This window comes from Salmo salar, chromosome ssa01, assembly GCF_905237065.1.
Source record: "Salmo salar chromosome ssa01, Ssal_v3.1, whole genome shotgun sequence".
Classification (NCBI taxonomy): Eukaryota; Metazoa; Chordata; class Actinopteri; order Salmoniformes; family Salmonidae; genus Salmo; species Salmo salar.
The window spans coordinates 47233919-47246144 of NC_059442.1; the positions used below are offsets into that span (position 1 = coordinate 47233919).

General features: G+C 41.8%; 1 protein-coding gene across 1 annotated transcript in view; it reads right to left on the reverse strand.

The window, feature by feature from the left end:
* Positions 1 to 7500: 7500 nt before the first annotated feature.
* txndc16 (thioredoxin domain containing 16) overlaps positions 7501 to 12226 on the reverse strand; it is a 52874-nt gene continuing 48148 nt past the window's right edge. The window contains exons 19-20 of the mRNA XM_045718580.1: positions 11493 to 11576; positions 7501 to 8073 (exon numbers count right to left, since the gene is read on the reverse strand). Of these exons, the coding sequence (XP_045574536.1) occupies positions 7823 to 8073; positions 11493 to 11576 (335 nt within the window). The 3' untranslated portion in view covers positions 7501 to 7822. The remainder of the gene's footprint in view (positions 8074 to 11492; positions 11577 to 12226) is intronic.

Here is a 12226-nt window from a genome sequence, read left to right on the forward strand (position 1 = left end):
CAAAAGGCGAGTGCCGACAGCCACCGCAGTGAGGCCCCGGTTTATGCACCGGGTCTGGCTCTCGACCAGAAACCTGCCCCTTCACCTGCCCTGCCGGAAGCTGGGTCCGTGGTTTGTGGGGCCATTTAAAGTCCTGAGGAGACTGAACGAGGTTTGTTATAGGTTACAACTCCCCCTGATTATCATATTAACCCCTCGTTCCATGTGTCTCTCCTCAGGCCGGTGGTGGCTGGTCCGCTCCAGCAGTCTGAGGTGCGGGAGGTTCCTCCGCCCCCTCTGGACATCGAGGGGGCCCCGGCGTACAAAGTACGAGCCATTACGGACTCCAGACGTCGGGCGAGGGGCCTTCAGTACCCCGTGGAGTGGGAGGGGAACGGCCCGGAGGAGTGATGCTGGGTACCGGCGGAGGACATCCTGGACCCATCGTTAATCCAGGAGTTTCACCGCTTCCGCCCGGATCGTCCTGCGTCCCGTCCTCCGGGTCGTCCCCGAGGCCGGTGTGCAGCTGGAGCCGCGCATCAAGGGGGGGTACTGTCACGACTTCCGCCGAAGTCGGCCCCTCTCCTTGTTCGGGCGGCGTTCGGTGGTCGACGTCACTGGCAAACTAGTCACCACCGATCCATAGTTCCCTGTTCGTTTTGTTTTGTCTTAATTTTACACACCTGTTTTCAATTCCCTTATTATGTTCCTTATTTAACCCTCTGGCTTCCCTTTCTGTTTTGTCCGTGATTGTTTGTCAGTGGTTGTTGGAGGTGTTTCTCCTTACCCTGTTGTTTTGCTGTTGGAGATTTTTGATTGTGTTTTTGAGTAAACAAGACTATTTGCACTCATACCTGTGTCCTGCGCCTGACTCCGCTACGTCTCCAAACAAAAATCATTACACCTCCTTTATACTGATTAAGGACATACAGTGGGGGGAAAAAGTATTTGATCCCCTGCTGATTTTGTACGTTTGCCCACTGATAAAGAAAGGATCAGTCTATAATTTTAATGGTAGGTTTATTTGAACAGTGAGAGACAGAATAACAACAAAAATATTGAGAAAAATGCACGTCAAAAATGTTATAAATTGATTTGCATTTTAATGAGGGAAATAAGTATTTGACCCCCTCTCAATCAGAAGGATTTCTGGCTCCCAGGTGTCTTTTATACAGGTAACGAGCTGAGATTAGGAACACACTCTTAAAGGGAGTGCTCCTAACCACAGCTTGTTACCTGTAAAAAGGACACCTGTCCACAGAAGCAATCAATCAACCAGATTCCAAACTCTCCACCATGGCCAAGACCAAAGAGCTCTCCCAAGGATGTCAGGGACAAGATTGTAGACCTACACAAGGCTGGAATGGGCTACAAGACCATCGCCAAGCAGCTTGGTGAGAAGGTGACAACATTTGGTGTGATTATTGAGAACGGTGAGGAATCAGCCCAGAACTACACAGGAGGATCTTGTCAATAATCTCAAGGCAGCTGGGACCATAGTCACCAAGAAAACAATTGGTAACACACTACGCCGTGAAGGACTGAAATCCTGCAGCGCCCGCAAGGTCCCCCTGCTCAAGAATACATATACATGCCCGTCTGAAGTTTGCCAATGAACATCTGAATGATTCAGAGGACAACTGGTGAAAGTGTTGGACAACTTCACCGCATCATTTGACGGGACCATGTACTGTCAAATCTTGGGTGAGAACCTCCTTCCCTCAGCCAGGGCATTGAAAATGGGTCGTGGATGGGTATTCCAGCATGACAATGACCCAAAACACACGGCCAAGGCAACAAAGGAGTGGCTCAAGAAGAAGCACATTAAGGTCCTGGAGTGGCCTAGCCAGTCTCCAGACCTTAATCCTATAGATCTGTGGAGGGAGCTGAAGGTTTGAGTTGCCAAACGTCAGCCTCGAAACCTTAATGACTTGGAGAAGATCTGCAAAGAGGAGTGGGACAAAATCCTTCCTGAGATGTGTGCAAACCTGGTGGCCAACTACAAGAAACGTCTGACCTCTGTGATTGCCAACAAGGGTTTTGCAGAGGGGTCAAATACTTATTTCCCTCATTAAAATGCAAATCATTTTATAACATTTTTGACACGCGTTTTTCTGGATTTTTTTTGGTGTTATTCTGTCTCTCACTGTTCAAATAAACCTACCATTAAAATGATAGACTGATCATTTCTTTGTAAGTGGGCAAACGTACAAAATCAGCAGGGGATCAAATACTTTTTTCCCCCACTGTAGATGGTTAGATATACAAAAAAAAAAATGTTATAATATATATAATATAAATATATATATATATATGGTCAGACTGATGGATGAGACAATTAATTGTAATATACCTTAATGTTCTTTTGTTGTTTGCAGGTGCACTATCCTTCTGATCCTATGCAGCCAGGTCCCATCTACTTTTTAACTCCTCGCAAGTATGGCTTGTTTGGTGTCTGCTGTGAAGGAATACCACAACAAGTCAACTACTTGATTGATGAAGGCATGTCATCCAGCAAAGGCAGCAGCGCAGTCATCCTGTGAAGGACAACGCTGTGACATGGGTCAACATCCCACAGCTGGTTGGACTGGAGGATGGTACGGTGCTGGTGGAAAGCTATGGCTGGCAACAACACCTGACTCTGTACTTCAGGCCGCTGCCACAGATCAAGCAGTACCAGCACTTCAGGTGAATATAATTTTAATGACATTGTATGAGGTTATTCTTATCTAAACTTGGGAAGTGAATTGATGTTGTGTAATGTTGTAATGTCTTCACATTTGTTGTTGTTATTTCCTGTTTTACAGCTTCGATGCCCTGGAGCCTGGTGTTGTTGTAGCCAAGGAGCGTTCGGACTCAGTCGGGACCAGGTTTCAGTTGCTGCGCAACGTTGACAATCTTCCTCCCATAGATGGCCTGCTGTACAAGCACAATCTGGACTGGACACAGCTATACAAACTAAACTCCCTGAGCTTCTCAAAAGATATGGGACGAAGAGGCTATGGACATCACATGACCTGCACCAAAGTCAAGGGCAGGACAGAAACAGGGTCTCCGAATATAGATTCCCTTGTTCATGCGTGGTTTGGACGGACCAGTCATCAGCACTATCTGCAGTGCCTTTTCTATCCTGCTGCTCAGCCACTTTACCCCTGATTGTATGTACTATATAGCTAACTCGTCTATCACTGATATCATTAATGAACATACTGTATATTATTTTATTTATATTGGCACTATCTATTTCTGATATTGCTACTATGCAAGTAACCATTTGGCTGTACTGTTTACACCTTCTGTAGAGACCCATCCACTTAGCAAGATGTGGTGTAAATTCCTTAAGTATTTTTGAGGGGTATCTGTACTTTAATTTACTATTTATATTTTTGGCAACTTTTACTTCACTACATTCCGAAATAAAATAATGTACTTTTTACTCCATACATTTTCCCTGACACCCAAAAGTACTCGTTACATTGTTACAAGAAAATTGTCCAATTCACACATTAATCGAGAGAACATCCCTGGTCATCCCTACTGCATCTTATCTGGCAGACTCACTAAACACAATTGCTTAGCTTGTAAATTAATGTCTGAGTGTTGTGTGCCCCTGGCTAGCCGTAAAAATATATATATATATCCTTAATATAAGGATTTTGAAATGATTTATACTTTTAAATTTGATACTTAAGTACATTTTAGCAATTCCATTTACTTTTGATACTTAAGTATTTTTCAAATCAAATACTTTTAGACTACCTCAAGTAGTATTTTACTGGGTGACTTTTACGGGAGTCATTTTCTATTAAGGTATCTTTACATTTACTCAAGTATGGCAATGTAGTACTTTTTCCACCACTGGTTGTGGCTGGGGGTTATAGCATTTCTTTCACATGACCCATCAATTTAGACAAGTGTGTCTGAGTGTCATCTAATATTCATTAAATATTTTCATCTGGACACTTTATTACGTGGAACTTTTCCTTATTGTAGGCTACTACTTTTACCACTTTTAGTCTTAATCTTTACTACACTACTCATTGTTTAGCACATGACCTCACATGTGAATCCTTAAAGAGATGGGTGAGGCTGTCTTAAGAGGGTGTGAACAAATCCTGAATAGGCATAGACAAAGGAGAGCTCTCCAGTAGCTACCAAAATATTCAAAGTCCCTTTTCTCAAAAGTGAGTATACAAGTTTATCTACTTTCAAAGCAGAATTACTTTTCCATTGTTCCTAAAAAATGCAGTGTATGATATACCATTTTCTAGCTCGGAGTCTACTTTTATCCAATGTAAAAAACACAATTTCTAATTTTGCTACATAAGACCGATTTGAGCCGGTTGGTCACATTTGTGCATCCATAGCTTTCTCAGTCATCATTATTCACGCTTCATTCAGGATTATCCATAATCATGGTAGCATCCACATTCATGTGGAAGTGTTTAGAAACATATTATATTCTTAATTACAATAAGTGTCCCCAAAAGGGACATGTAGATTGTGTATAAATGCAGGAAATGAGCTTTAGTTGCCCTCCAAAAATCTGAGGAGGACCCCCAGACTGGTTTTAGAAGTGGGGGGGGGGGACATAACCTAAGTTGTGCCAGTCTAGAAACAATATTTAAAAAAAAAAGTATATAAAAAAAAAAAATGAACTTCCGTTGATTGTGAAGTGAGTGTTTAGAGAAAACCAAACCTTACCTTACTTTCAGGGTGAGTAACCATCTAACATCAAGTTGTAACATAATTAACTATTCCATTAAGTATAAATACAATCTGGGAATATATAAATATACATTCTGTGAATATACAAACTCATCAAAAAAATAAAATGTCCCTTTTTCAGGACTCTGTCTTTCAAAGATAATTCGTAAAAATCCAAATAACGTCACAGATCTTCATTGTAAATGTGATGGTCAGGTTTGCATTTATCGTCGAAGGAATGAGCGTCATGGTCTGGGGCAGTGTGTCACAGCATCATCGGACTGAGCTTGTTGTCATTGCAGGCAATCTCAACGCTGTGCAACACAGGGAAGACATCCTCCTCTCACACGTGGTACCCTCCCTGCAGGCTTATCCTGACATGACCCTCCAGCATGACAATGCCACCAGCCATACTGCTCGTTCTGTGAGTGATTTCCTGCAAGACAGGAATGTCAGTGTTCTGCCATGGCCAGCGAAGAGCCCGGATCTCAAACCCATTGAGCATGTCTGGGACCTGTTGGATCGGAGGGTGAGGGCTAGGGCCATTCCCCCCAGAAATGTCTGGAAACTTGCAGGTGCCTTGGTGGAAGAGTGGGGTAACGTCTCACAGCAAGAACTGGCAAATCTGGTGCAGTCCATGAGGAGGAGATGCACTGCAGTACTTAATGCAGCTGGTGGCCACACCAGATACTGCCTGTTACTTTTGATTTTGACCCCCCTTTGTTCAGGGACACATTATTCCATTTCTGTTAGTCACATGTCTGTGGAACTTGTTCAGTTTATGTTTCAGTTGTTGAATCGTGTTATGTTCATACAAATATATACACATGTTAAGTTTGCTGAAAATAAACGCAGTTGACATTGAGAGGACGTTTCTTTTTTTTGTTGAACATACATACATACATACATACATACATACATACATACATACATACATACATACATACATACATACATACATACATACATACATACATACATACATACATACATACATACATACAGTGGGGGAAAAAAGTATTTGATCCCCTGCTGATTTTGTACGTTTGCCCACTGACAAAGAAAGGATCATTCTATAATTTTAATGGTAGGTTTATTTCAACAGTGAGAGACAGAATAACAAAAATATCCAGAAAAACGCATGTCTAAAATGTTATACATTTATTTGCATTTTAATGAGGGAAATAAGTATTTGACCCCCTCTCAATCAGAAAGATTTCTGGCTCCCAGGTGTCTTTTATATAGGTCACGAGCTGAGATTAGGAGCACACTCTTAAAGGGAGTGCTCCTAACCGCAGCTTGTTACCTGTAAAAAAGACACCTGTCCACAGAAGCAATCAATCAATCAGATTCCAAACTCTCCACCATGGCCAAGACCGAAGAGCTCTCCAAGGATGTCAGGGACAAGATTGTAGACCTACACAAGGCTGGAATGGGCTACAAGACCATCGCCAAGCAGCTTGGTGAGAAGGTGACAACATTTGGTGCGGATATTCGCAAATGGAAGAAACACAAAAGAAATGTCAATCTCCCTCGGCCTGGGGCTCCATGCAAGATCTCACCTCGTGGAGTTGCAATGATCATGAGAACGGTGAGGACTCAGCCCAGAACTACACGGGAGGATCTTGTCAATGATCTCAAGGCAGTTGGGACCATAGTCACCAAGAAAACAATTGGTAACACACTACGCCGTGAAGGACTGAAATCCTACAGCGCCCGCAAGGTCCCCCTGCTCAAGAATACATATACATGCCCGTCTGAAGTTTGCCAATGAACATCTGAATGACTCAGAGGACAACTGGTGAAAGTGTTGTGGTCAGATGAGACCAAAATGGAGCTCTTTGACATCAACTCAACTCGCCGTGTTTGGAGGAGGAATGCTGCCTATGACCCCAAGAACACCATCTCCACCGTCAAACATGGAGGTGGAAACATTATGCTTCGGGGGTGTTTTTCTGCTAAGGGGACAGGACAACTTCACCGCATCAAAGGGACGACGGCCGGGGACATGTACCGTCAAATCTTCGGTGAGAACCTCCTTCCCTCAGCCAGGGCATTGAAAATGGGTCGTGGATGGGTATTCCAGCACGACAATGACCCAAAACACACGGCCAAGACAACAAATGAGTGGCTCAAGAAGAAGCACATTAAGGTCCTGGAGTGGCCTAGCCAGTCTCCAGACCTTAATCCCATAGAAAATCTGTGGAGGGAGCTGAAGGTTCGAGTTGCCAAACGTCAGCCTCGAAACCTTAATGACTTGGAGAAGATCTGCAAAGAGGAGTGGGACAAAATCCCTCCTGAGATGTGTGCAAACCTGGTGGCCAACTACAAGAAACGTCTGACCTCTGTGATTGCCAACAAGGGTTTTGCCACCAAGTACTAAGTCATGTTTTGCAGAGGGTTCAAATACTAATTTCCCTCATTAAAATGCAAATCATTTTATAACATTTTTGACATGCGTTTTTCTGGATTGTTTTGGTGTTATTCTGTCTCTGTTCAAATAAACCTACCATTAAAATTATAGACTGATCATTTCTTTGTAAGTGGGCAAACGTACAAAATCAGCAGGGCAGCAGGGGATCAAATACTTTTTTCCCCCCATTGTACGCAGAGATCTGAAAATAGCTGTACAGCGACACTCCCCATCCAACTTGAAAGAGCTTGATAGAATCTGCAGAGAAGAATGGGAGAAGCTCCCCAAATTGCAGGTGTGCCATGCTTGTAGCGTCATACTGTACCCAAGAAGACTGGAGGCTGTAATCGCTGCCAAAGGTGCTTCAACAAAGTACTGAGTAAAGGGTCTAAATATTTTTTTGTGTGGCTAAAATGTCTAAAAACCTGTTTTTGCTTTGTCATTATGGGGTATTGGGTGTAGATTGATGAGGATCTTTTTAGTCCATTTTAGAATACGGCTGTAATGTAACAAAATGTGGAAAAAGACAAGGGGTGTGAATATTTTCCCAATGCACTGTAAAACAGCTAAACCACATACTAGGAGGCTCAGTGGATCTCACAGCCCATAAAGCTATCACTATCTAATAGCTTCAGTGTAGCTTATCTGTTAGAAGTGATTCTGATCTAAGCTGTCATTGGTTTCCTCCAGCCTTCAGAAGTCAGGGCTGCTGCTCTAGCCCCCTCATAGCTCAGAGTGGTGAGGTGTCTGTGGAGGCTTGGTGGTGGGTGACCCTTGGGGGTTGTGTGCTCCAGCTCGGGCTTGTCTTTCACCACCACCACTGCTCTTCTCTTTCTCTCCCTCTGCTCTCTCAATCCGGCTTGTTTTAGTCTTAGCGCTCCTCTGGGAGGCATAGCCCGGCACTTCCTGGTCCATGACGGACAGAAAGTCGTAGAAGGGCATAGAGGGCATCCATTTCTCATCTACGATCACACCTGGGTGGGGGAGAGAGAGGAACAGCAGCAGAACCTGTTTAGAACGCACCATACACAAATAGTAGAATAACAGAAAAACCTGAAGGAACAGAAACAAGAAAAAGCTAAAGAAAAACAAGACAAATCCGTAAAACGGTAAACTAACACATGAAAAGATGTGCTATGGGTTGTGTTTGATAGAGCATACAGTAACCTTATAAGAGAACAAACTTACTCAGGCTGGTTATAGGCAGACTATCACATTCCACCTACACAGTAGCCCATATATCCTATTTAAAAAGGACTGAATACAAACAGATCATTTGGTTCCATTTCTACCTACCTACCTACCTACCTACCTACCTACCTACCTACCTACCTACCTACCTACCTACCTACCTACCTACCTACCTACCTACCTACCTACCTACCTACCTACCTACCTACCTACCGTTGAAGTCGGAAGTTTACATAAACGAGTTTTAATGACTCCAACCTAAGTGTTTCAACCGCTCCACAAATTTCTAGTTAACAAACTATAGTTTTGGCAAGTCGGTTAGGACATCTACTGTGTGCATGACAAGTAATCTTTCCAACAATAGTTTACAAACAGATTATTTCACTTATAATTCACTGTATCACAATTCCAGTGGGTCAGAAGTTTACATACACTAAGTTGACTGTGCCTTTAACTTGTTGGGGATAGGGGGCAGTATTTTCACGGCCGGATAAAAAACGTACCCGATTTAAACTGGTTACTACTCTTGCCCAGAAATGAGAATATGCGTATTATTAGTAGATTTGGATAGAAAACACTCCAAAGTTTCTAAAACTGTTTGAATGGTGTCTGTGAGTATAACAGAACTCATATGGCAGGCAAAACCCTGAGAAGATTCCAAGCAGGAAGTGCCCTGTCTGACAATTTGTTGCCTCTCTATCGAAATTACAGCATCTGTGCTGTTACGTGACACTTTCTAAGGCTTCCAATGGCTCTCTAAAGCCGCCAGAAAGCGGAATGACGCGTCTCCTGTCTCTGGGCAAAGTACAGCAGCAGAGTTTGTAAGTGGCCTGCCTGGGGACAGTGAGACTGAGATGCGCATTCACGAGACTTCTCAATTTTTTTCTTTCAGTCTTTGAATGAATACAACGTTGTCCGGTTGTAATATTATCACTATTTTACGAGAAGAATAGCATAAAACTGTATTTTAAAACAGCGTTTGACATGCTTCTAAGTACGGTAATGGAATATTTTGAAATTTTTTGTCACGAAATGCGCTCGCGCGTTACCCTTCGGATAGTGACCTGAACGCACAAACAAAACGGAGGTATTTGGATATAACTATGGATTATTTGGAACCAAAACAACATTTGTTGTTGAAGTAGAAGTCCTGGGAGTGCATTCTGATGAAGAACAGCAAAGGTAATCCAATTTTTCTAATAGTAATTCTGAGTTTAGGTTGCCCTAAACTTGGTGGGTGTCAAATTAGCTAGCCTGTGATGGCTGAGCTATGTACTCAGAATATTGCAAAATGTGCTTTCGCCGAAAAGCTATTTTAAAATCTGACATAACGTTTGCATAAAGGAGTTCTGTATCTATAATTCTTAAAATAATTGTTGTGTATTTTGTCAAGGTTTATCATGAGTAATTTAGTAAATTCACCGGAAGTTTTCAGTGGGAATGCTAGTTCTGAACATCACATGCTAATGTAAAAAGCTGTTTTTTGATATAAATATGAACTTGATTGAACAAAACATGCATGTATTGTATAACATAATGACCTAGGAGTGTCATCTGATGAAGATCAAAGGTTAGTGCTGCATTTAGCTGTGGTTTTGGTTTTTGTGACATATATGCTTGCTTTGAAAATGGCTGTGTGATTATTTTTGGCAGGGTACTCTCCTGACATAATCTAATGTTTTGCTTTCACTGTAAAGCCTTTTAGAAATCGGACAACATGGTTGGATTAACGAGAGTCTTATCTTTCAAATGGTGTAAAATAGTCATATGTTTGAGAAATTGAAGTTATAGCATTTTTTAGGTATTTCTATTTCGCGCTACGCAATTCCACTGGCTGTTGAATAGAGTGGGACGCAAACGTCCCACTGGCCCAGAGAGGTTAACAAAGGAGTTGCAGTCCATTTTGGAATGGGTGGCCAGTAATGAACTAGTCCTGAACATCTCTAAAACTAAGAGCATTGTATTTGGTACAAATCATTCTAAGTTCTAGCTAGACCTCAGCTGAATCTGGTAATGAATGGTGTGGCTGTTGAACAAGTTGAGGAGACTACAATCTAAGGTAACGCCGAGTAATTTAAACTGTCATGATCAAAACATATAGATTCAATGATTGTAAAGATGGGGAGAGGTCTGTCCGTAATAAAGAGATGTTCTGCTTTTTTGACACCACACTCCAAAAAGCAAGTTCTGCAGGCTCTAGTTTGTCTAATCTTGATTATTGTCCAGTGCTCCAAGGAAAAACCTAGTTAAGCTGCAGCTGGCCCAGAACAGAGCGGCACGTCTTGCTCTTCATTGTAATCAGAGTGCTGATACAAATACTATGCATGCCAGTCTCTCTTGGCTAAGAGTGGAGGAGAGAGTGACTGCATGACTCATTTTTAAAAAGAAACATTGTGTTGAAAATCCTAAATTGTTTGCATAGTCAACTTACACACACACACACACACACGGGGTCTTTTCACAGTCCCCAAATCCAGAACAAATTCAAGAAATCATACAGTACTACATAGAGCCATTATTGCATGGAACTTCGTTCCATCTCATATTGCTCAAATAAACAGCAAACCTGGTTTTTAAAAAACTAAGCAAAACCTCACGGCACAACACCTATTTGGTCTAGATAGTTTGTGTGTATTTATTGATATGTAGGATACGTGTGCCTTTGACAAAAAAATTCTGTCCTTGAGCTGTTCTGTATTATATCATGTTTCATGTTTTGTGTGGACGCCAGGAAGAGTAGCTGTTGCTTTTGTGACAGCTGATGGGGATCCTAATAAAATACCAAATATGCAGCTGGATGTAGTGCAAGGTCACAGAACTTAAGGAATACTTCCATGACAACATGTGGACAGGGGCGAAAATCTAATATCAACTTTGGAGGGGACAATTACATTAAATTTTCTCAAGAGCAATTCCTGAGGGGGACACCAAAAGTAGTGCTGTAACACATAGCCTACATTGTAAATGTATATTGAGGAACCAAAGAAATAAGGTGTTTGCCGTACTCCTAACTACCGGTACCCAAAACTACACAACTAATCACAACAGCAATGCCATTGCCTTTAACAAATCTTAGTTCAGTCACCAGTTTAAGTTGAGAGTGGGGGTATCCATGGCATTTTCCAATTATGTTCCTATTTTACAAGTAAAAAAAATGGAGAACCTTTCATAATGTTGCCAAACAAAGACTCAACAAACTTACCCGAGACTCCCTGTCTCTGCCAGTCTGTCCCTGCATATCTGTCCCCAGCTCTGCTGTCTGTGTGCCATCTGTTGCCTGCTCTGCCTAATGACATCATTGTGAAACATTTCCATTAGAATTTCATTTATTTCTTATGAACATTTTATCAACTAGTCTTTGAGATATTAGGCTACTAGGGTTCTTACTATGCGTTTTGGTGTATTGAAAAATACTCTTTTATTTTTCTGCCATTTTTCAACATGGCTGGCTGGCTACACACACACACACAGTGTGTAGGTTATTTACAGTAGGAGATGGGCTTCTATCATCTTATCTTTTATCATTCTATTTGGGCTTCGATCTAAAAGGTAGCTAGCAAATGTGAAACGGATTAAAATGTCAAGAGTTGACAGCTGTACGAGTTCACCATTTACACAACATATGCTGCAACCTTTTGTAATTTGAATAGTTTGTTTCATATTGGCTGGCTTCCAACAATAGCTGAATTTGCAAAGCAAGCGAGCACCAATTCAGTTTCAGTGGTGTTTGCTATAATCTTTGCTACCCGGGTTAAATAAAGGTGAAATAAAATAAATAAATAAAAGTTGCGACAATTTAGCTTTTGCAACGAGACCATTAAATATATTTAAGACAATGGTAGAGGAGAGTGTTGTTCTGTTCAGTTTATCGCTAACCTTATCACAGGGACTTTGAAGCACTAACTTACATCATCTGCATGCTGATCTTGGAATAAA